The sequence below is a fragment of the Cucurbita moschata genome, unplaced genomic scaffold (assembly GCF_002738365.1).
Source record: "Cucurbita moschata cultivar Rifu unplaced genomic scaffold, Cmos_1.0 Cmo_Scf00010, whole genome shotgun sequence".
NCBI classification, from domain to species: Eukaryota; Viridiplantae; Streptophyta; class Magnoliopsida; order Cucurbitales; family Cucurbitaceae; genus Cucurbita; species Cucurbita moschata.
In genome coordinates, this window is record NW_019268526.1 from 2,834,382 (window position 1) to 2,852,356 (window position 17,975).

A 17,975-nucleotide genomic window follows, 5' to 3' on the forward strand; every position below is an offset into this window, starting at 1 on the left:
TAATTCTCGTGACTTTGCTTTAAATTTATTAGTGAAATTAGTATTTTTCACTTATAAACCTATGATCATTTCCTAAATCAAGGACTTTCGTTATCTAAGAAGGTTAGATATAAACAATAAAATCTAAGAACAGAAAGGTCAGGTGTGGGTTTGGTGTGGGTTTTAACGTGAAACGGCAGCTTCAAGCCTTCAAATGCATCGAACGGAGAATTTAAAATCGCAGAAGAAAAACGAAGAGAGCTCATAAAATACTCCGAAAGGTATAAATGGATTGACTTCGTAATTTTAATGTAACCGCCTTGTTTTCTGCTGTGTCCGTTTCTTGCCATCTTTGGTTCTAACTCTTTCCTACGGCCGGCTGCCCTGGTTTGCCCAACATGGTAGAAACGTAATACATTTTAAATTTTGTAACCCAAAACCCATTATTCCTCCATTTCCTCTGCCCTGCCCTTTCTTCACTTCTTGGTTCTTTTACTCTTTTTTCGCTTCTGGGGCTGTGGTTTTGATCCAGATGAACGATTTGCTCACGGTAATTTCTGTTTTGGTTTCTGGGTTTTCTGTAATTTGTTTCCCATGTTCTTGTTCCATGAGAATTTAGTACTTTTGGAGAAATTAATGAATGATAGTTCATGTCTTTTTGTGTCTGGAAATTTGACAAATAATCCCCAAATGGTTTCATTTGTTTCATTTCATGAAATTGATTCTAACTTATTGTATATCATGTTGTTTATCTAAGGACTCGTTTGTTAGCAATGGCAAAGGCGAGGTATCGAGAGATATCGATATCGAGAAGGGAACGCCAGTTGTGCTTAGCAATTCTGACATGGGAATGGAGGCCTTCAATAAGCAGGTGTAACCATGGGACACTCTTTGTTGTATATCATGTTTGTTCTTTTATTTATAGTCATTCTTCTTGTTTGAATTTAGATACAAGAGGTTGAGGTACAAGTAGATAAGCTTTCTGGGCTTCTTATCAAACTCAAGGTGTGTAAGAGTCCTTTTGAGTTGGACTAATAAGTCTTTGAATTTAGGAGGAATGATTATGAACTTGTTTATAGGATGCTAATGAGGAATCAAAGGCTGCTACAAAAGCATCACAGATGAAAGGTAAGTATGTCTCCTTGTTTTATGTTGAGTAGCATAGAGAAAAAGTTTGGTTAAGCTTGAGCCAAATGTTTCGATCGTTCGCTGTAACAGCCCAAGCCCACTGCTAGTAGATATTGTTCGCTTTGACTTGTTATGTATCGACGTCAGTCTCATGGTTTTAAAATGCGTTTAGTAGGGAGAGGTTTCCATACCCTTTTAAGGAATGGTTCGTTCCCCACTCCAACTGATGTGGGATCTCACAATCCACTCCCTTGGAGGCCCAGTGTTCTCACTGGCACGTTGTTTAGTATCTGGCTCTAATACCATTTGTAATAACCCAAGTCCACCGCTAGCAGATATTGTCCGCTTTTTCCCGTTACGTATTGTCGTCCGTCTCACAGTTTTAAAATATGTTTACTAGGAAGAGGTTTCCACATCTTTTTAAGGAATGGTTCGTTCCCTACTCCAACTGATGTGGGATCTCACAATCCACCCCCCTTGGGAGGGAGCCCAGCGTCTTTGCTGGCACATCGCTCGGTGCTTGGCTCTGATACCATTTGTAACAGCTCAAATCCGCCGCTAGTAGATATTGTTCGCTTTGAATCGTTATGTATCGACGTCAGTCTCACGGTTTTAAAATATGTTTACTAGGGAAAGGTTTCCACACCTTTTTAAGGAATAGTCCGTTCCCCACTCCAATTGATGTGGGATCTCACAATCCACCCCCGCCCAATGTTCTCGCTGGCACATCGTTCAGTGCCTGACTCTGATACCATGTGCAGCAATCGAAGCTCACCACTAGTAGATATTGTCCGTTTTGGCCTGTTACATATCGCCGTCAGTCTCACGGTTATAAAATGCGTCTATTAGGAAGAGGTTTTCACACCCTTATATAAGGAGTATTTCGTTCCCCTCTCCAATTGATATGGGGATCTCACAATCTACCCGCTTGGAGGCCTAGTGTCCTCGCTGGCACATCGTTTAATACCTGGCTCTGATACCATTTGTAACATCTCAAGCCCACCACGTGTAGATATTGTCCTTTTTGACCTGTTATATATCACCGTCAGCCTCACGGTTATAAAACGCGTCTTTGTTCCCCTTTCCAACCAATGTAGAATCTCACAATCCACCCCTTTACGGGCCTAGCGTTCTCATTGACACATCGCTCAGTGCCTGGCTCTAATACTATTTGTAACAGCCCAAGCTCACCGCCAGCAAATATTGTCCATTTTTGCTCGTTACGTATCACCATCAGCCTCACAGTCTTAAAACATAGGGAGAGGTTTTCACGCTCTTATAAGGAATACTTTATTCCCTTCTCCAACCGATATAGGATCTCACATCCGCAAGGCTCCCGACAATTTCCAGAAATTATGAATACTTGTTCTTATTGCTCCAAGTGTTCTTGTCATTTCAGCTATCAAGAAGCGTATGGAAAAGGATATCGATGAAGTGGGAAAAATAGCTCGCAATGTCAAAGGGAATCTGGAAGCTCTAAATAAAGATGTAATACTCGACTTGCTCGAAGATTTTCCATTTCTCAATTATTTGATGAACAGTTGCATACTAATCACTTCTCTTCTCTCCAGAACTTGACCAATAGGCAGAAGCCTGGGTGCCAAAAGGGAACAGCCATTGACAGAGCAAGAATGAACATGACAAAGTCTGCTACCCACAACATCTTACTCTTAATGCTTTTCTTTGATTAATAATGTTCCTCATAGTTGAATTCATCTTTGAATCGCAGTTCCTTAACAAAAAAGTTCAAGGATTTGATGATAGAATTTCAGGTATTCTGAACTCTCCTTGTTATTATTTGATATGATTCTTTACCTTCACCTCTCATCCTCGTATCACGTTTCAGGCCCTTCGTCAAAGAATTCAAGACGAGTACCGTGAAGTCGTGGAAAGACGAGTGATTACAGGTTCAAATTTCTTGTTCATGATTGATTGTGTGTAGATATGTCATGGTTATCCTTTTCTAATATGAACTTTATCGTGTAGTTACCGGTACCCGACCAGATGAGACGGTAAGCTGAAGTTTGGACTTGAAATTTAAGAACGAACCGAAATTTTGTTGTGCTGACCAGAATTTTAATGACTACATTAGATGATTGATGAACTTATAGAAACTGGAAATAGTGAACAAATATTCCAGAATGCATTTGAACATATGGGACGAGGAATGGTACGTTCTTGAGTACAGTTTCTTACGTTTATTGTTCACCAGAAAGTATATCTTCGAACTGCATCCCTGTTTGTTTGATTAACTGTGGCGATTCATAATTTTATGATCTGTACATTGATGCAGGTTATCAGTACCGTGGAAGAAATTCAGGAGCGACATGACGCGGTTAAAGAAATTGAGAAAAGGCTCTCAGAATTGCATCAGGTATACCTTTTGTAACGGCCCAAGCCCACCGCTAGCAAGTTTTTAAAACACGTCTGCTAGAGAGAGAGGTTTCCACACTCGTCTAAAGAATGTTTTGTTCCCTTCTCCAACCAACGTGGACCTCACAATCCACCCCCTTCAGGGCCCAATGTCCTCGCTGACACTCGTTCCCTTCTCCCATCGATGTGGGACCCTCCAATCCACCCCCCTTTAGGGCCCAGTGGTCTCGCTGACACTTGTTTCTTTCTCCAATCGATGTGGGACCCCCAATCCACCCCCCTTCAGGGCCCAGGGTCTTTGCTGGCACATCGCCTCGTGTCCACCCCCTTTGGGGCTCAGCCTCCTTGTTGGCACATCGTCCAGTGTTTGATTCTGATATCATTTGTAACGGCCCAAGCCTATCGCTAGCAGATATTATCCTCTCTGAACTTTCCCTTTTAGGTTTTCCCTCAAGGTTTTTAAAACTCCTCTCTACTAAGAAGAGGTTTTCAGACCCTTATAAAAATATGATTCGTTTTCCTCTCCAACTAATGTGGAATCTCACACATTTACTCGAGAGTTACAGTTACAATTACGATGTTGGTTTCTCAACAGTGTTATGTGTCTCTTTTCTTGGTCAGGTTTACCTTGACATGGCAGTTTTAGTGGAAGCCCAGAGTGAAATTCTGGACAACATAGAAAATCAGGTTGGTCCTACTTCTTGGTATGCATACTTAGTTTTCGTCGTTCGATCACGTTCAACGAAACGATGATTTCGTTTCAAAATGCAGAGAATCCACTTGAAAAGGGATCTGCGTTACCGTTGTTATTCTTCTGTTCATAATTGCTATTATAGTTTGTTTGTGTGATCCAACCATGTCTGATACTCTTTTTTGTGCATAGTACTGCCAAGTCCTAAGTTGATTAAGCTGAATTTGTTGCATCAACGTAGGTAACGAACGCAGTCGACCACGTTCGAACAGGAACCGATGCACTCCATACAGCAAAAAGTTTGCAAAAGAAATCAAGAAAATGCATGATGATCGCCATCATATTGCTGCTGGTTATAGCACTCATAATAGTCCTCTCAGTGCTGAAGCCATGGAAGAAGTAACCGATGGAAATGATACCCAAAATATGAACTCAGTTTCATGGTTGATATCTTCCATATCCTTTATAGATACCCATCAAACACAAAATACAATACAATGAACATTGCAAAATGCTGATTCATGAAATTCAAACACATTGAAAAAACCAAACTTAAAGTGGTTGATTCTTGAAATTCAAATATTGAAATTATTATTGTTCTTAGAGCTTGCTTCCTTTCCTCTTACATTCTCGACTTCGCCACGACCACGCTCCCTTCTTCTCCCAAGTTCCCCGCTCCCGCCCTCGTCCATGACTCCTTGAACTGCTCCTCCGTCACCCCTGCAAATCAAAATTCAAACGATTATCACTTGTTTTTAAACACTTTCACAATGTCGAACGCTTGGACTTTGCTTGCCTTTTCCCATGGCAGCGGTCGATGATATCCCGCCTTGAACCGTCTTCAGATACCGATCGTAGTAGTTAGCTCCGGACCATTTCTGATGAGCCAGTGTGTCCACTCCGTTGTTCCTTTCTTCTCTTTGGATTCTCTCCACATAAGCCAACATTCCCCTTCTCGCGTAGTCTCTCGCAAATGTGTCGATCACCAACGCATCGGCGTGGAAACCCGCCAGCGTTATGAACTGCCAGCAGAAACCCAGCCTCGCAATCGTCGGGATGAACTCCTCCATTTGTTTATCGCTCATTCCCGATGCGTCCCAGTTGAAAGATGGCGATAGATTATAAGCCAACATTATTTCTGGGTGCACCGATTTCACCCCTTTGGCGAAAGTGGTGCACTCCACCAAATCAGGGCTCGACGTTTCCATCCAGATTAGGTCCGCGTGTGGCGCGAAAGCCCAACCGCGAACGATTGCCGCCATTACTGAACCTTTGAATCTGTAGAACCCTTCTCTGGTTCTGGGCAAGTCCCAGTCCCAGAAGAGATTCTTCAGCCCTAATTTCTCTGCGATTTCCCGACCTTGTTCGTTCGATATGCATTTCTCGTAGCTGGAATGGTTCATCCATTCATCCAATTTCCTCCTCTTTTCACTCTCTGTTCCGTTCGAATTCATGATCGCGTCGGTTACGCACTCTGAAAATGTCTTCAATTGTGCCATTGAAATCCATTGATCTTCCAGCGCTTGAAGCTCCGCCCCTGTTTTCCCTGCCGCCATGGCTTCCGCCAAAACCCCAGCCAAGCTCTTCCCTCTCAAATTAGGGTTCGTCGCACCCAAAATAAACTGATGATCTCTACCATCAACATTCGTTTGAATCAAAGTCGCCGCAACCGCGTCGGTTCGAGCCACGAGAACTGTCTCAACCCCCATCACGTCGAACTGCAATCGAGCCGCTACGAGCCGATTGATGTGCTCACTAACCGCCACCAGCACTTTCCCAGCCATATGACCGCATTTTTTCGTCACAGAGGACTGATCCTCAATGTGAACACCGGCGGCACCGCGCTCCACAAATAGTTTGCAGAGCTTCACCGTGGCGGTGGTGCCGCCGAAGCCGGTGTCGCCGTCGGCGATAATCGGTTTGAGATAGTCAACATAAGGGGTTTTGGCTCGTTCCTCTCGGCTCATACTCATCCTCGCTTCCCTCTGTTTCCGGTCATGGTACTGTTGAGCGAAGAACAAATGCTCAACCTTGTTCGGAACAGTGTCGTATGGGTAATCGGCGAGGTCCGGACCTGGTTCATTGGTGGAGGTATGGGTTGAGGAGCACTGCCAGCCGGAGACATAAATGCTGTCCAAATGCTTAGCCATCATCGTCACCTGAACAGGGTCTAGAGCTCCGAATGTTCTCGACGCTGTACTGTTGGCTTGGTGGGTTTTCAGCGTTCGCCATAGCTTTTTAGCTAAATCGTTTGAGGCGTAGCTTTGTCTCAGGCTGCCGCGTAGTGACACCACGTCTTTTGCCGTGTACGGCCGTCGTGTTAGCTTGAACCTCTCAGAATTCCACCATGCCTGCACCTCTGCAACTTCCGCTTCGAATCTTCCTTCTTCTTCCATTATCTGTTTCATCAAGAAATTTCAACTATTAGTTACTATTCATCTCTGATGAATTACAACAATTGAGAGGTAAATTAACAGCAAATTTCTTCTGGGTTTCGCGTTTTTTGATGAATTAAAACATCCCAACAACTCAAAATCCCAAAACAGGGGATGTTCAAACAAACCATTGAAGGAACAGAGAAGGAGGTAGCCATTGCCAGAACTTGGTTCTTCTTTCTCGACAACAACAAAACTCAGCTCAGCTCAGCTCAGCACAGCTCAATGCAGAAGGTTTCATCCGTGAGCTTATATTTATAATGGGGAAGAACAAAAAGGGCGAGCTGAGATGGGTAAAAGTGAATTAATTATCGTTTTAGATAAGAAGAGAAGGCTACAGAAACCAAGAACGTTCATCCATTGTGTTCTGCTGTATATGGTAAATTCGAAGGAAAATACATTTTGATTTTGGCTTCAATTTTTTCTCTTGGTTCTTATCTACAGAGATTGATGGAAACTTGTCCGTTGTGAGGTGCATTTGCAGAGCACGCAAAGGAAACCCATCCCTCTCTGCCTCCATACTTATCTCTGTCATCATCTTCATCTTCTTCAATCTTTGTTAATTGTTCTTCGGGCTTTTCTTAATCTGATATCTGTTCATGTATCAATTTTCAGTGGGAATGGTTAAATTCACCCGTTGTTGACGTATGCAGGTCAAAATTAGCGTCTGATGATGAAACTCAGAACGGTTCATCGGAACTTCCAACTTCCATACCCAGAGATGATGTCTAAAACCCGACGTGTCGAATCCATTTGTTGACACGACTTATGATGGACGGACGTGCGATGTGTCGTAATGAGAATGCAAAAGGGTAACCGATTTATTTTTCTATAATATAGTTTCTGCATGCATTTGAGCCTACACTTTCTGGATGGTTTTAGTATATAATTTAGTTAAATTATATTTGTTGATGATAATTAAAGTAATTAATCTTATTGTATAAGATTATAATGTATTTTTGGAGTGTAGAAATATTCTAAAATTCATTTAATTTTGAGGATAAAACTGATGACAGCCGGTTGAGTAAGGAAATGAATGAAATGATCCGTAGGGGTTGAAGGGATTGAAACCAGGTGTCAACCATGACCTGGACTTCTATCCATTAATAAACTTTTGAGTATGGAAATGAATTAGTTTGTAATTAATGGACGAATCTGGGAGATATTATCTATATTATATATCGTTGTCAGCTTCACAATTTTAGTATGCAGATGTTAAGGAGAGGTTTTTACATTCATACACCTCCTTAAAGGCTCAATGCGTTATCACTGGCACATAGCTCAGTGCACTCTGTCCAATGAGCAGACTTTGGTGCCTACACTGATACCATTTCTAACATTTAAAGTTTACTGCTAGTAAATATTGTCTGCTTAATCGTTTAATCGTTTATAATAATTAATAAATGGATGAGGATTAAAATGGGTTTGATGGAGGTGGTGGCTGCATCGGGAGGCGTGAGAATGAAATTGGGTTATCTTGGGAGGGTGGAAAATGGGCCCAAGAGGACCCATTGAATAGCGACCTTGGGCATCCCATAGATTGGGTTACCCTTTTTAGCACTTCGAGGTATTTCTCAAAACATTTTCTGTTTTATTTATTTATTTATTTATTTTATAAGAAAATAATAATAATAATAATAACAACAATGTGTCTATTTTTGTCCTATTCTCTCAATTTTGATGGCACAAAATTATTTGGTAAGAACATAGATGCATACATTTATATTTCTTTATTTTCAATTACATTCGGAGAATCACCACGTCTCGAAGAGTCACATTCTATTGATTTCAATTATTATATTTATTAACTCAACAAGAAGAGTTGTGTCTCGTGATGACCCTAGCATTTCCTGCAATATGGTCACGTTACCTATTTTTCGTTTCTTAAAAGTGAAGGCTATCCTTACGAATTAACACGAGTCTTTCCAACATGTTTTGTCTTTATTCACATGCATCATAAAAATTAGCAACGTAAAATTGCTCTAAGTAAATGATAAAGAAGAAATTAAAATTATATTTTAAAAAGAATATAGAATAAAATATTATATAACTTAAAAAATGAAGAAAAATTAAAAATAAAGAGACCAAAATGACCTTTTTAACCTAACTACTATCAATAAAACTATTTTTTTTTATGAAATTTTAATTTTAATTAAATTGGAAAAAATTGAGCATAGACCATTTGAGGTAATCAAACCCGAAAGTAAACCGGAATCTGAAGCATTGAATCGATGAATCGAGCTGCGCAGACCGATTCGGAGTAATGTGAAGGTGAGAGACTCGACCCCCAATAGTATGGTCGGGTTCGGTTCTCGATCATTTTAAGACTAGCCACTGAGTGAATCGGACCGGCTTTCCTCTAATTTGGTTCATTTTGATCCCTTGCCCTCGTTTCTGTGGCGCCCTCGTTTTCCCTCTGGACAAGTGGAACTGCAAATTAATTCTATGGAAATGCCTGTTCTTCCTCCTGTCTGAGCAAATCTGGCTTCAATGCTCCGTCGGCGTCGCTGTTAGTTGTTTCATCTTGTCTTTCAAGCGCTGTGTCTCTCTGCGGTCTTCTCTCGAAATCTCATCCTTCGTTCTTTGAACTCTCAATCTTACTCGCAGTCCGAGCACTTTCGCCGTTGAATTCGAAGGCTCATGTGATTGGATTAAGATCTTAATTTATTCCTTCAAGCTTGTCGCTGGTCGTTTTCCTAAGATTTGGTAAATGTTAGCGCTTGCACCATGAAAACTATGCCTTTTATGGCTCTTAGAAGGAAGTTCTGTGAGAATATTGTGCAGGAATTCGTGCTACATCGATGCTACAGTTCTAAAGTCGACTTGAAGAAGCTTCGTCCAATGGTTTTGAAGAGAATTCAAAATCGGGCTAATAACTGTCCTATAAAAGGTCTAATTCCAGTGGCACAGCAAGTCTTTGAAGCTAGGGCAATGCTTATTCATGGAGTTTCCACTCTTCTCAAAGCATTTCCGGTTGTCTCTTGCAAGTCAGTGTCCCTTGAACAAACTATCTTTAATTTCTCAATTTTGTGTGATGATTTTACTCTGTTTCGTTTTCTTTTACTTAGTTTTTATCTGAAGTTGCATGTCCCTTGAGCTAGTATGTGTAGTAGGGATGTACCATTTTGAAATGCTGATTGGCCTTGCTTATCATCTAGCTATTACCTGACCATTCCTGCGCGGGTAGTGAGTTCAAAAAATTCATCAATGCATATTATCTAGTTCTTTATGCACAATTGGGCCGTCTGTGAAGTCTGTTCTTTCTGAAATTTTGATTGAACAATCCTGAGGTATTAATATGAATGCATGTTTGTGAATGCTGCTTCTAAAATTCGTAGATTACTGAAGGTGCCCGGAATTCATGAATTCTCTGGTAAAGGGGAGTCGAGGTTGAATTCTTTGGGCCCTTTGTATACACCGCCCGTCGCTCCTACCAATTGAATGGTCATGTGAAGTGTTCGGATTGTGACGACGTGAGCGGTTCGCTGCCTGCGACGTCGCGAGAAGTCCACTGAACTTTATCATTTAGAGGAAGGAGAAGTTGTAACAAGGTTTCCATAGGTGAACCTGCAGAAGGATCATTGTCGATGCCTAAACATCAAACGACCCGTGAACACGTTTAAGTCTGTTCTTTTTGAAGATTATATTAAAAACTCTCAGCTGTTAACGTGAATACATGTTTGTGAAGGCTGTTTCTGAAACTTGTAGGATCATTTTGTTGTTTTTATAGATTTTGTCCAGAAGTATATGTTGGTGAGAAAGGTCATCTGATACGAAGCTGTGGCGGTTACAAACGCGGGCCTAAGAATCAGGTTCATGAGTGGACCAGAGGTGGTTTGAATGATGTCCTTGTCCCAGTAGAAGCATTTCACCGTCATCACATGTTCGAAAAGGTTAATGAACATGATGAGAGGCTAAATTTTGAGCGTGTTCCAGCAGTTGTGGAACTCTGCTGGCAAGCTGGAGCCAGTACAAATGATGAAAATCCGTCTTCAAGCACTTGGAATTCAGTTGGTGGTGGTGGAGGCTCAGGCAGGGATGAACCTTTATCCGGTAATGAGATGAGGCTTTTGGCAACCGAAACTCTCAGGGCGTGGGAAACGGTTCGAACGGGCGTGCAGAAACTGTTAATGGTATATCCTACTAAGATCTGTAAATACTGCTCAGACGTTCATGTTGGGCCATCAGTACACCAAGCTAGACCATGTGGAGTTTTTAAATGTGAGAGTTGGCGAGGATCCCACTTCTGGGAGAAGGCGGATGTAGATGATTTAGTTCCTCCAAAGATCGTATGGCATCGGCGACCTCAAGATCCTCCCGTGCTCGTTGATGAAGGGAGGGATTATTACGGGCAATCGCCAGCAGTCCTGGCTCTTTGCACACAGGCTGGTACCATTGCACCACCTAAGTATCATTGTAGGATGAAAGTTCAAGGCTTACCACCACCTCAGAGTCACCTCAAGCTATGAAATCTTCTTTTGTTCGACTTCACGTGGAGCTTGACAACAACACTCGACTCGATTACAGTTCACGACCTTCAGGTGACCGTGCCTATTTATTTTCTTTCTTCCTGCTTTATCTGTTTGGTTGATCTAGTAAACATATAGAAAAAGTAACATGATGAACATCAAGCATAGCAACTTGGGAAAAGTTATCAAAAAGTTGAACAATTTTGAACTTGAGAATGTCTTGTAGATTCGTCTTCATTCTTTTCAGTAGAATAACATGTCACGGGAGGCACTTTTATAGGAAACTTGTATGTAAATTTTATGGATTTAAGGAATTGCATGTAGCTATTCAAAATCAAGACACCATTATGAACATGGGTCAGGTCGATCAACCTTTGAACTAAACGTTTTGGGTATGCAAACTCCTAGTTCACAAATATTAAAACCTCGAAATCAATTTGATTTCATTTCAAATGATTGCAACTCTGGAGCATTTGATCTAATAATCTTGTTGAAACATAAGACTTGTAGATCTAAAGTATCCAAAAATTATAAGGCATGAGAAATTACCCGAAGTGAAAAGTAAAGTTTGGATTCTTTGTAGATCGAACATCTCAAAACACGAACACTTGATAAATCTTTGATTGATTTTAAGCATGCAACCTAAACCGCCGAAAAAAAAACACAAATGCCCTTTCTTTTTTTATTTCTTGTTTGATTTCTTAGAATTTTTTTTCTTTTAAAAAAACAAAATCTATTTAACTACTTAACATATTTTTAATAATTTTTAAATATTAAATATTAAATTTAATGTTCGAAATTTTCGTCGTTTATTAATAAATTATTTACAAAATTGAAAGTAAATTTTAAATTTATATTTCAAATAATAGCAATGCCCAACTAAAGTAAACCCAAGAACTGATAGCGATGGCTTTTGGCTCATTTGCTCATTGGCTATTTATGCCAATATCCATTTTAGAACAGCTAGGAAGGTTTGGTACGACAATCATATAATTTCTAAAACTATTCTATTCTATTATATTCTAATCAACTTGTCTATGGGACCCTCGTTTGTTTAATCAAACAAAACATTTTTAGACTTCTGGATCAATGTTATTACTCAAAGTCTTTTGATTGCTTATAGAAAAAACATATGTTACGTTCATACCATAACAATTCAAGTCCTCCGCTAGTAGATATTATCCGTTTTGGTCCATTACATATCACAGTTAACCTCACGATTTTAAAACACATCTATTAGGGAGAGGTTTCTACGCCCTTGTTCTCATCTCCAACCGATGTAGGGATCTCACAATCCATAGAGAGAGGTTTCCACACTAAGGATGTTTCGTTCCTCTCTCCAATCGACGTGAGATCTCACAATCGGGGACCAGTGTCTTTGCTAGCACACTACCCAGTGTCTGACTTAGAAACCATTTGTAACAGCTTAAGCCCACCGTTAGTAGATATTACACGTTTTGGCCCAAAACATGTCTAATAGAGAGAGACTCCACACCTTTATAAGTGTTTCATTCTCTTCTTCAATCGAGGTGGAATCTCGCAATGTTTTCGTTATCCTTTTCCGAGAGCACATGCTTTGGCCGTCAATTTTGGTCTGCTGCTTCAAAATTTAAAACTATGAACCTTTGAGGCTGCTGTTTACCGGTTCATTGTCTCCTTTTCCTCCGGATATGGAATGGCCAACCATGTGCCTCCCGGCTCCCAAGCTCTTAGAACATTAGAACCATCTCAAATAATAAAGAAACCATTTCTCTCTATCCACAATGTCTTTTGTAAGGCGGCTATCATGTCTGGCCGCCATGCAAGAGCGCAATTATTGCTTGAAAATTGTCTTATAACGTGCTCTGTTTCCAGAGCAGGTGAGCCAATCAAGTTGTTTGGTACTTTTTAAGCATAGTTTATAGCTGAGGGCCTGGGGCTGCGAACTTTAGTGACGCCTGCATCCAACCAAACGCACCATTAATTATACACAAAGCATCACAGACATTCCAAACAGTAAAACTACACGAGTTTCAGATGTAAATTTTCTACTTCAGTCCCTAAAAATCAGTTCTTCTTCTCTTCTTCTTCTCACGATTCTTTCAAACATGGGTAAAGATAAAATCATTATGCAATATCTATAATTTTGATGACAGGCCCTATATTTAGCTGGATTTTGTTGTATGTGTGTTGAAATCTTGCAATGTGGACCAAAGATCCATGATTTACAGATAAAGTCATTCATGGCTACCTACTGCTTTTCTGTAAACAATTAAACAGTGGCACAATCAGAAGAACTTGTTCTTGTTGTCCTACAAGCAACGTGCCTAACTAATCAAGCCTATAATAGAATATGGCGGATTATAAAATACTGATTACTGTAAAGCTTCACCTAGAGAATATTTTAAATGTATGGTGGACCGTTTCCAACAGTTTGCTCCTTGTCTTGCTTGTTCTATTAGGTATATAAGCCTCTTCTTTCTGTGATAGAATGTCAAGCACAGAACAGAAGTAAATTTAGAGAATGAGAATGGGGAGGCTTACTTCTTTGGTGTTGGCCGCTATTGTTGGTCTTCTAGGCCTCATAGGCTCCACTCAAGCTCAGTTACAGCTTGGTTTCTATGCCAAAAGCTGCCCAAACGCTGAGAAGATTGTGCTGGATTTCGTTCATCAGCATATCCATAATGCCCCTTCATTGGCAGCAACTTTCATAAGAATGCACTTCCATGATTGCTTTGTTAGGGTACTGTTTCTTTGAGTTTCAAGCTTCATAACCATTCTTGATCTTTATAACTCCTCTAAGAAATTGATACTACTTCTCTTTGGTTGACAGGGTTGTGATGGGTCTGTGCTTATAAACTCCACTTCAAATAACCAAGCTGAGAAGGATTCTCCTCCAAATCTAACACTTAGAGGGTTTGACTTCATTGATAGAGTTAAAAGCTTACTTGAAGCTGAATGCCCTGGAGTGGTGTCTTGCGCAGATGTTCTTTCCTTGGTTACTAGAGATTCCATTGTAGCCACTGTAAGGATCCAATGCCCTTCTACTTTTTCATTGTTCGAGGCTATTTTTACTCTTTTTCCTATTGTGATTGAGGCTAATTTAGAGAATGGTCATGGGTTTATAAGTAAGGAATACATCTCAATTGGTACGAGGCCTTTTGGGGAAGCCCAAAGCAAAGCCACGAGAGCTTATGCTCAAAGTAGACAATATCATACTATTGTGGAGAGTCGTGATTCCTAACAATGATACGTTACTTTCTATGTGCAGGGAGGTCCTTACTGGGAAGTTCCAACTGGCCGGAGGGACGGAGTAATCTCAAGATCATCAGAAGCCCTGGCTAACATTCCTCCTCCTTTCGGAAACCTTTCAACACTCCAAAGACTGTTCGAAGATCAAGGCCTTGATCTGAAAGACTTGGTATTACTATCTGGTGAGTTCAATAATTCAAAGAACTAAAAAACTAACTCAATTCTTCGCTCAGTACTTTTCTCAAACACCTTGCGTGCAATGATCACTTCAGGCGCTCACACAATCGGTATAGCGCACTGCTCATCATTCAGAAACCGATTGTACAATTTCACCGGCGTGGGAGACCAAGATCCCTCTCTGGACCCAAGATACGCCGCTAACCTGAAGGCCAACAAATGCAAAACTCCGACCGACAACAGCAAGGTGGAGATGGACCCTGGAAGCCGCAACACTTTCGATCTTAGCTACTACTCTCTTCTTCTCAAGAGAAGGGGCCTTTTCGAATCCGATTCTGCTCTCACTAAAGGCGCAACGACCTTGAGTCTAGTTCAGAAACTTGTTCAAGGACCCATTGAAGAGTTCTTCTCTGAATTTGCAGCATCCATTGAGAAAATGGGACGGATTAAAGTGAAGACTGGAACTGAGGGTGAAATCAGAAGGAGATGCGCCGTCGTGAATGGTTGATTGATTCCAAATTTCAGTTCATGATTTCTTGCCACCTTTGATTTTGTGTTCTTCCATGTGCTTAGTTGGGAATTTTTCCCTTTTTCTTGGGGAGATTTGTGGCTTCAATAATTGTAATTCCATTGCAATGTTCTTTCTTTCTTCTGTCGGGTGAATAAGATTCTGATTTCAATAATTTGTGTGGATGATTTTCCGACTCTCAGTTTCTTTCCAATTCTGTTACAAGATGTCTCATTAAAATTTAAATACGCAATTACCCCTCCTTGGGATTCCAATTACGACATTATCCCAACCAAACAATAATGATTAATTGATTATATTATAGAAATTCACATTTTAATTTATTTTATATCCGTTTATATACATTTAATGTAGCATTATATCATTATTATACTATTTGTTAAATATTTTTAATTTTTTTTAAATACACTATTGATCGTGGGAGAGTATTAGCAAATTTGGCTAATTTTTAAAGTTCAAGAGTATTTTTGAAACGCTATTAAAAATTTAAAGATATTTTAAAAATAAAATATTAACTATTTCCAACCAAAATTAACATGTTTTAAATAAAATACTAATGATTTTCATCCCAAATTAACCTTAATAACATTTCTTTTTAGACTTCTTTGAAGAATATTATTAAAAATATTAAAGTTAATACAAAATTACAAGAGACTGGAAGTTTAGTCCGTGGGCCTCAATTAATGGGCTAAACACTTAATGGGCTTAATTACAAGAGACTGGAAGTTTAGCCCGTGGGCCTCAATTAATGGGCTAAACACTTAATGGGCTAAATTACAAGAGACTGGAAGTTTAGACCGTGGCCTCCATTAATGGGCTTAATTACAAGAGACTGGAATTAGCCCATGGGCCTCAATTAATGGGCTAAACACTTAATGGGCTTAATTACAAGAGTGGAAGTTTAGCCCGTGGGCCTCAATTAATGGGCTAAATTACAAGAGACTGGAAGTTTAGTCCGTGGCCTACATTAATGGGCTTAATTACAAGAGACTGGAATTAGCCCATGGGCCTCAATTAATGGGCTAAACACTAAATGGGCTTAATTACAAGAAACTGGAAGTTTAGCCCGTGGGCCTCACCTAATGGGCTAAATTACAACTGAATGGTAGACCTAGTCGTATGATGTTGAGGCCCAGTCCATTAGCCGCCACGCTGAAATCTAGAAAAAGAATCCTAAACCAGTCTAGAGCGAGAAACCCTAATTTCTCAGTCGATGGCCTATAAATTCACCGTGCGACCATCATCTTCACATCGTTGTCTTCTCCATTTTTATTTTGCTTTCCCTCTCCACAATTGATTCTTCCAGTCAAATCCCTCGATTCTTCGTCTACAGGGTAGCATTACCATACCATGTTCCGTAGTGTCTAGTTTCTTTGTTTCTCTCCCCCTTCAATTTCGGTCATCATCTTCTGTTTCATCGTTTTGATTTCCGCCGTAGTGCTGTGATGAGGCTATTTTCGTGGACTAGAGTTTCTGATCTGGGTACAATTCCCGGTATCTGATTAAATACCCTTGGCTGTCTGAGCACTGCTTAGAATTTTAATATGTTTTAGTGTCCGCTGATTTCTGTTAGATGTTTTTTTTTTTTTTGGATACAATTACTCGATTCTTTGGGCTTATGATGATATTTTATATAATCTTAGCGGATTTCAGTGAGATTTTTCCATCAATGATCTGACTGTTACACACACTGAAGCCTTGTTTTCAATAATTGTTGATTCGTTCTTGTTTTCTAGATTTATGTAGCGTTTATGTGGAAGATGAAGCTATGATGAGATGAAACACTTAGACGTGTTTAGGGCAGTGGACGTAACTTTTAATTAAGTTATGCCGTGAGCCTTTATATTAAACGACTTCTCCTTCCACTGAGCTTCTTTGTTTAGAGTTGTCCTCATTTATTTGTCTCATATTAGGCTTGTGAGTATATTAGGTATGAAACTGCGTCCATTACCAATTCTGGGGGATATACAGTTCCTCTAGGTATAATGGCACGGACGCAATATCAGTAATGTGGCCATCCTGATTGATGGTTAGTCTCAATCCCATTTAATCCTGGAAACACCATAGACATTTTAACCACGAAACCATTGTTTTGTTGATTATTTCTTAGTAATTGTATGTGATATCTATCTGAGCAAATGATGATACAAATTCATAAGAGCTGATTTCTCTTTGATGTTTACAAATTCGAGCTTTTTAAAACTGATGCTCAGATCTTTCAAATTTACATTTTTTTCTGTCTGCATTGCATATATTTATAGGCTTGTTCTATTCGAGTACGCACTAGGCAAATTAACCTAACCTTTCTATTGTTTCATAAATGTTTTTGTAATTACAAATTCTGTCATGTATTTCTAGTTCTTCAGTGCAGGTAGACGAGTTCGGTACTGACAAATCCGTACACTTAGCATTGGTGAAGTTAGTTTTGCAAATTATTGTATTTATTTAGGTAGATGACAATGATAAAGATTACTTTGTGGATGCACAGTGATACTCAGCGGCCTGTATCTCGGCTTGTAATTGTGAATTTTACTCAGTAATACAATCATGAGATTACATTTTTGTTATTTATTGGTGTTCATAATTGTTGTGTAAATCCAATTTTTAAATAGATGAATCATTTATTTTATAGATAGATTAAATTTTTTGAAAAAGCATTAAAATTTAAACAATATAGTATGGTTTTGAATATGAATTTTGGTTTTTTTTAACAATTTCGATTAGTGTTAAGGGTATGGTATGATATGAAAACTGGAATAACTCTTGAACGATCCTTTTCCAAAAGGGAAAAAAGTTCCAATGTTAATAACACTAATTTGACTACAAAATGGTCCTTAAGAGAGCTTTGTATTTAAACCATAACATATATGTATGTGTCATTCATCAAATTTGAGCATTCCAACAGTTATGGTGAAAAAAATCATGAAAGAAAATAGTTTTTTACATAATGATTTAAGTGCTTC

The 17,975-nt window shown here is 39.6% G+C and overlaps 4 protein-coding genes, 2 long non-coding RNA genes and 5 other non-coding genes across 13 annotated transcripts; 8 read left to right on the forward strand and 3 right to left on the reverse strand.

The window, feature by feature from the left end:
- Positions 1-147: 147 nt before the first annotated feature.
- On the forward strand, positions 148-4,659 carry LOC111448309 (syntaxin-132-like). 2 transcript variants are annotated; one of them, XM_023087813.1, is made up of 13 exons: positions 148-260; positions 737-850; positions 928-984; positions 1,059-1,107; positions 2,507-2,595; positions 2,679-2,752; positions 2,837-2,879; positions 2,954-3,014; positions 3,094-3,119; positions 3,200-3,277; positions 3,401-3,481; positions 4,102-4,167; positions 4,413-4,659. In XM_023087813.1, the coding sequence occupies exons 2-13, from the start codon at positions 824-826 to the stop codon at positions 4,572-4,574; spliced, it is 813 nt and encodes a 270-aa protein (XP_022943581.1). In that variant the 5' UTR covers positions 148-260; positions 737-823; the 3' UTR covers positions 4,575-4,659. The 2 variants fall into 2 exon arrangements, with proteins under 2 accessions (XP_022943581.1, XP_022943580.1); XM_023087812.1 differs by lacking the exon at positions 148-260 and adding an exon at positions 302-529.
- On the reverse strand, positions 2,741-17,431 carry LOC111448311. The gene is made up of 3 exons (XR_002711415.1): positions 17,310-17,431; positions 13,849-13,850; positions 2,741-2,754 (listed from the first exon to the last, which is right to left on the reverse strand). It is a non-coding gene; the product is annotated as an uncharacterized LOC111448311 (long non-coding RNA).
- LOC111448305 (isocitrate lyase) lies at positions 4,608-6,866 on the reverse strand. Its single transcript, XM_023087807.1, has 3 exons — positions 6,735-6,866; positions 4,968-6,570; positions 4,608-4,891 (listed from the first exon to the last, which is right to left on the reverse strand). The coding sequence occupies exons 1-3, from the start codon at positions 6,762-6,764 to the stop codon at positions 4,794-4,796; spliced, it is 1,731 nt and encodes a 576-aa protein (XP_022943575.1). The 5' UTR covers positions 6,765-6,866; the 3' UTR covers positions 4,608-4,793.
- Positions 9,010-13,647, forward strand: LOC111448307 (APO protein 4, mitochondrial-like). Of its 2 annotated transcripts, XR_002711414.1 has the most exons (3): positions 9,010-9,593; positions 10,337-11,147; positions 13,517-13,647. XR_002711414.1 is itself a non-coding variant. In XM_023087810.1 (2 exons), exons 1-2 carry the CDS (start codon positions 9,334-9,336, stop codon positions 11,073-11,075), a joined length of 999 nt encoding a protein of 332 aa, XP_022943578.1. In that variant the 5' UTR covers positions 9,010-9,333; the 3' UTR covers positions 11,076-11,413. The 2 variants fall into 2 exon arrangements, 1 of the variants encoding a protein (XP_022943578.1); XM_023087810.1 differs by lacking the exon at positions 13,517-13,647 and having other exon boundaries at positions 10,337-11,413.
- LOC111448312 lies at positions 12,638-13,523 on the reverse strand. Its single transcript, XR_002711416.1, has 2 exons — positions 13,447-13,523; positions 12,638-13,012 (listed from the first exon to the last, which is right to left on the reverse strand). It is a non-coding gene; the product is annotated as an uncharacterized LOC111448312 (long non-coding RNA).
- LOC111448308 (peroxidase 3-like) lies at positions 13,548-15,166 on the forward strand. The gene is made up of 4 exons (XM_023087811.1): positions 13,548-13,797; positions 13,888-14,079; positions 14,326-14,488; positions 14,579-15,166. The coding sequence occupies exons 1-4, from the start codon at positions 13,579-13,581 to the stop codon at positions 14,989-14,991; spliced, it is 987 nt and encodes a 328-aa protein (XP_022943579.1). The 5' UTR covers positions 13,548-13,578; the 3' UTR covers positions 14,992-15,166.
- Positions 16,446-16,544, forward strand: LOC111449141. Its single transcript, XR_002711538.1, has one exon. It is a non-coding gene; the product is annotated as a small nucleolar RNA Z157/R69/R10 (small nucleolar RNA).
- On the forward strand, positions 16,625-16,711 carry LOC111449142. The gene has a single exon (XR_002711539.1). It is a non-coding gene; the product is annotated as a small nucleolar RNA R11/Z151 (small nucleolar RNA).
- LOC111449143 lies at positions 16,775-16,886 on the forward strand. Its single transcript, XR_002711540.1, has one exon. It is a non-coding gene; the product is annotated as a small nucleolar RNA Z152/R70/R12/ (small nucleolar RNA).
- Positions 16,962-17,085, forward strand: LOC111449147. Its single transcript, XR_002711544.1, has one exon. It is a non-coding gene; the product is annotated as a small nucleolar RNA snoR80 (small nucleolar RNA).
- Positions 17,145-17,224, forward strand: LOC111449135. Its single transcript, XR_002711532.1, has one exon. It is a non-coding gene; the product is annotated as a small nucleolar RNA SNORD36 (small nucleolar RNA).
- Positions 17,432-17,975: the final 544 nt, after the last annotated feature.

Coding starts and splice junctions, on each gene's coding strand:
- LOC111448309 (XM_023087812.1), top strand. Junction 851..927: donor TGGAGGCCTTCAATAAGCAG/GTGTAACCATGG, acceptor GTTTGAATTTAG/ATACAAGAGGTTGAGGTACA. Junction 1,108..2,506: donor AAAAGCATCACAGATGAAAG/GTAAGTATGTCT, acceptor TTGTCATTTCAG/CTATCAAGAAGCGTATGGAA.
- LOC111448305 (XM_023087807.1), bottom strand. CDS start 6,764: ATGGCTACCTCCTTCTCTGTTCCTTCAATG. Junction 6,571..6,734: donor CCTTCTCTGTTCCTTCAATG/GTTTGTTTGAAC, acceptor TTGATGAAACAG/ATAATGGAAGAAGAAGGAAG. Junction 4,892..4,967: donor GACCGCTGCCATGGGAAAAG/GCAAGCAAAGTC, acceptor TTTGATTTGCAG/GGGTGACGGAGGAGCAGTTC.
- LOC111448307 (XM_023087810.1), top strand. CDS start 9,334: ATGAAAACTATGCCTTTTATGGCTCTTAGAAGGAAGTTCTGTGAGAAT. Junction 9,594..10,336: donor TTTCCGGTTGTCTCTTGCAA/GTCAGTGTCCCT, acceptor TTGTTTTTATAG/ATTTTGTCCAGAAGTATATG.
- LOC111448308 (XM_023087811.1), top strand. CDS start 13,579: ATGAGAATGGGGAGGCTTACTTCTTTGGTGTTGGCCGCTATTGTTGGT. Junction 14,080..14,325: donor GAGATTCCATTGTAGCCACT/GTAAGGATCCAA, acceptor TTCTATGTGCAG/GGAGGTCCTTACTGGGAAGT. Junction 14,489..14,578: donor AGACTTGGTATTACTATCTG/GTGAGTTCAATA, acceptor TGATCACTTCAG/GCGCTCACACAATCGGTATA.